Below are 2,381 nucleotides of genomic sequence, written 5' to 3'. Positions count from 1 at the left end.
ATGGCCACAGATAGAGTGTTTAGTAGATCTAAGTAGGGGGTCTGATTTCTTCATTCCTAGGGATCAATTCTGCAGTTTCAAGTAGCTTTTGCAAATACAAGATGATAATCTATCCACATAAACAATATATAGATCTTTAATCCTTCTTGGTGGCATGTTTATGTGGGCATGCCCAGAAAGTAGCAATTCACAAGAGGAATTAAGTTTCCATATTAATCATATGCCATGAGGAAAAGATATACTTCTCCCATTTACACGAACACGTTCAGACTCTTGTTCTGCAGTTTAAATATGTCCAAGTACTTGAGAAATTACTAATAAGTAAAAAAATAAATAAAAGCAGCTTTACGTGTTAGTGTAGTTGATTATAATAAATGAGTATGTACAAAATGAACCACATAACTCAGTAACCAATTATATTCCTGTGTGCTTTCTTAGTATTAGTAATTTGGCTCTGTTAATTTTTTTATTTCTAATTTTTGTTCACATTTGTTATTAGTAAAACAGCTTTGCTAATATAAGAAAATACATCAAAGTTTTGATTGCTAATCAAAACTAATAATTGTTAATCATTAAACTAAATAATATGGGCATGAATTCAAAAATATATTCCTGTAAAAGAACACAGTATAGACAATGGTAAGTGTACAATATACAAACCTAATAAATACACATACCTGCCTTGGAGTATGAATTGATTTTATTATTGAGTCGCTGCATAAGCAACAAAACTGCTTCCAGTTTGTTGACGATCTCCATGGAGATCTCTCTACCATCTTCTCCAAGAGACTTGGGTTTGTATGTTAGAAGGAAATGGCTCCAGGCCCGTAGCACTATTTCTGTATCTTCAGTACTGATGAGGAGGCTGTCCCTGAGCAGAGCTCTCACAGTACTCTCAACCTTCTCTAGGAGCTGCCTCCAAGGTCGTATAATATCAACCTGCAGTTTACAGAGCACATAACTCATCACAGAGTCAAGATACTGTTATCTGTATTCCCCACTAACACGAGACTCTTAGTAAAGCATGGGTTTTTGAGTTTTAGCTGAGATGGGAAAGTACTCCAGTTACCTGTTCAAATCCACCTAGTAGTTCAGTAGTATCCATTGCACTGTTCATAGCCATGATCTTTAATGTGTGGCCAGTAAGGTGTGCAAGAAGCTGGACCAGGCTGGTCTTGCCTACAGAGGCTGGCCCTACAAGGATGACCATCCAGCTCATCTGCACACACTTCATGATGGACTCCAGAGACTGCAATGACTGATGCAGGAGTGAAAGGGGCTGCCGGACTGGGTGAGGAACATAGCTGCCACGAGAAAGGACTGAGTAGCCAAGCTGAAAAAGATGTCAATAATGTGTTATAAGCATCCTTGGAAGTGGGGACAGGAGCAGCTAGAGAAAATTATAAAATGAAAAAGGGTTTCTTAGACTTCTTACCTGAACATCATAGGGAGTGATACGAAATTGTCTGGTTCCCATATAAGGGTTAGAACTTGAACTGAACACATCCTTGAATACAGTGATGACCTAAAAGGAGATGATGTTGCAATCAAGACACAAATCACTCCACCAAATTCTTGTGCAAACCTGGAATGAATACTTGTAGAAAACAAGCACAGCAGTGAGTCCCTGTACTCAACTAATACTAGCTACAATTTTCTTATCCATTTCAATTCTCTCTTATTTAATGCATAGACTGAAATTATTTAAGTCTTGGAATAAAAGTAAATTTACAGTTAAAACTAGTTACATAATCCCATATTATTTAAGATTGCAGTGAGAATATACCTAAATTAAAAAGCACTACCATGGGTTCAGGCATCAGAAGCTCATGCCTATAATTCTAGCTACTAAGGAAGGTGAGACCCAAGGTTCATAGTTTGAAGCAAGCCTAGGCAGCAAAGTCTGTGAAACTTTTATCTCCAATTAATCACACCAGAAATGGAGCTGTGGCTCAAGAGTAGAGTGCTAGCAATGAGCAAAATGGTTTAGTGACACTGCCCAGGCCCTAAATTCATGGCACAGATGGCAAAAATAAAAACAAAACAAAACAAAAAACCATAAGCAATATGGCAAAGCTAGAGATAAGACTGAATTAGGGATTATGATAAACTTTTTATCTCTGTAGTCCTGAAAAATAGCCAATTTCCACTTCATGGTATGAATAATGGGATTCATAAGCAATACACAATTGAGCATGGTTGTTTGGTATCCGTCCAAATCAAAGTTATTCCTCTTACCAATTATTTACACACTTATAGCTTCCTTAGCAAAGCTGTTAGAAAACTTGCTACTAACTCTGTTTCTATTATGGATCTCTTTTCAAAAGCAAAGAGGAGATGCATGTATAAAAAAACACTAACAGCCAGTTGTCAGTGGTTCA

The 2,381-nt window shown here is 37.1% G+C and overlaps 1 protein-coding gene across 1 annotated transcript in view; it reads right to left on the bottom strand.

The window, feature by feature from the left end:
* The window catches only part of Mdn1 (MDN1, midasin homolog (yeast)), a 161,743-nt gene that overhangs the window by 75,536 nt on the left and 83,826 nt on the right, over positions 1-2,381 (bottom strand). Inside the window, 3 exon segments of the mRNA XM_013016634.1 lie at positions 678-939; positions 1,070-1,333; positions 1,436-1,525. Coding sequence (XP_012872088.1) covers positions 678-939; positions 1,070-1,333; positions 1,436-1,525 — 616 coding nt within the window.

The sequence above is a fragment of the Dipodomys ordii genome, unplaced genomic scaffold (assembly GCF_000151885.1).
Source record: "Dipodomys ordii isolate 6190 unplaced genomic scaffold, Dord_2.0 Scaffold32, whole genome shotgun sequence".
NCBI lineage: Eukaryota > Metazoa > Chordata > Mammalia > Rodentia > Heteromyidae > Dipodomys > Dipodomys ordii.
This window is presented reverse-complemented; position numbering and strand designations above follow the sequence as displayed.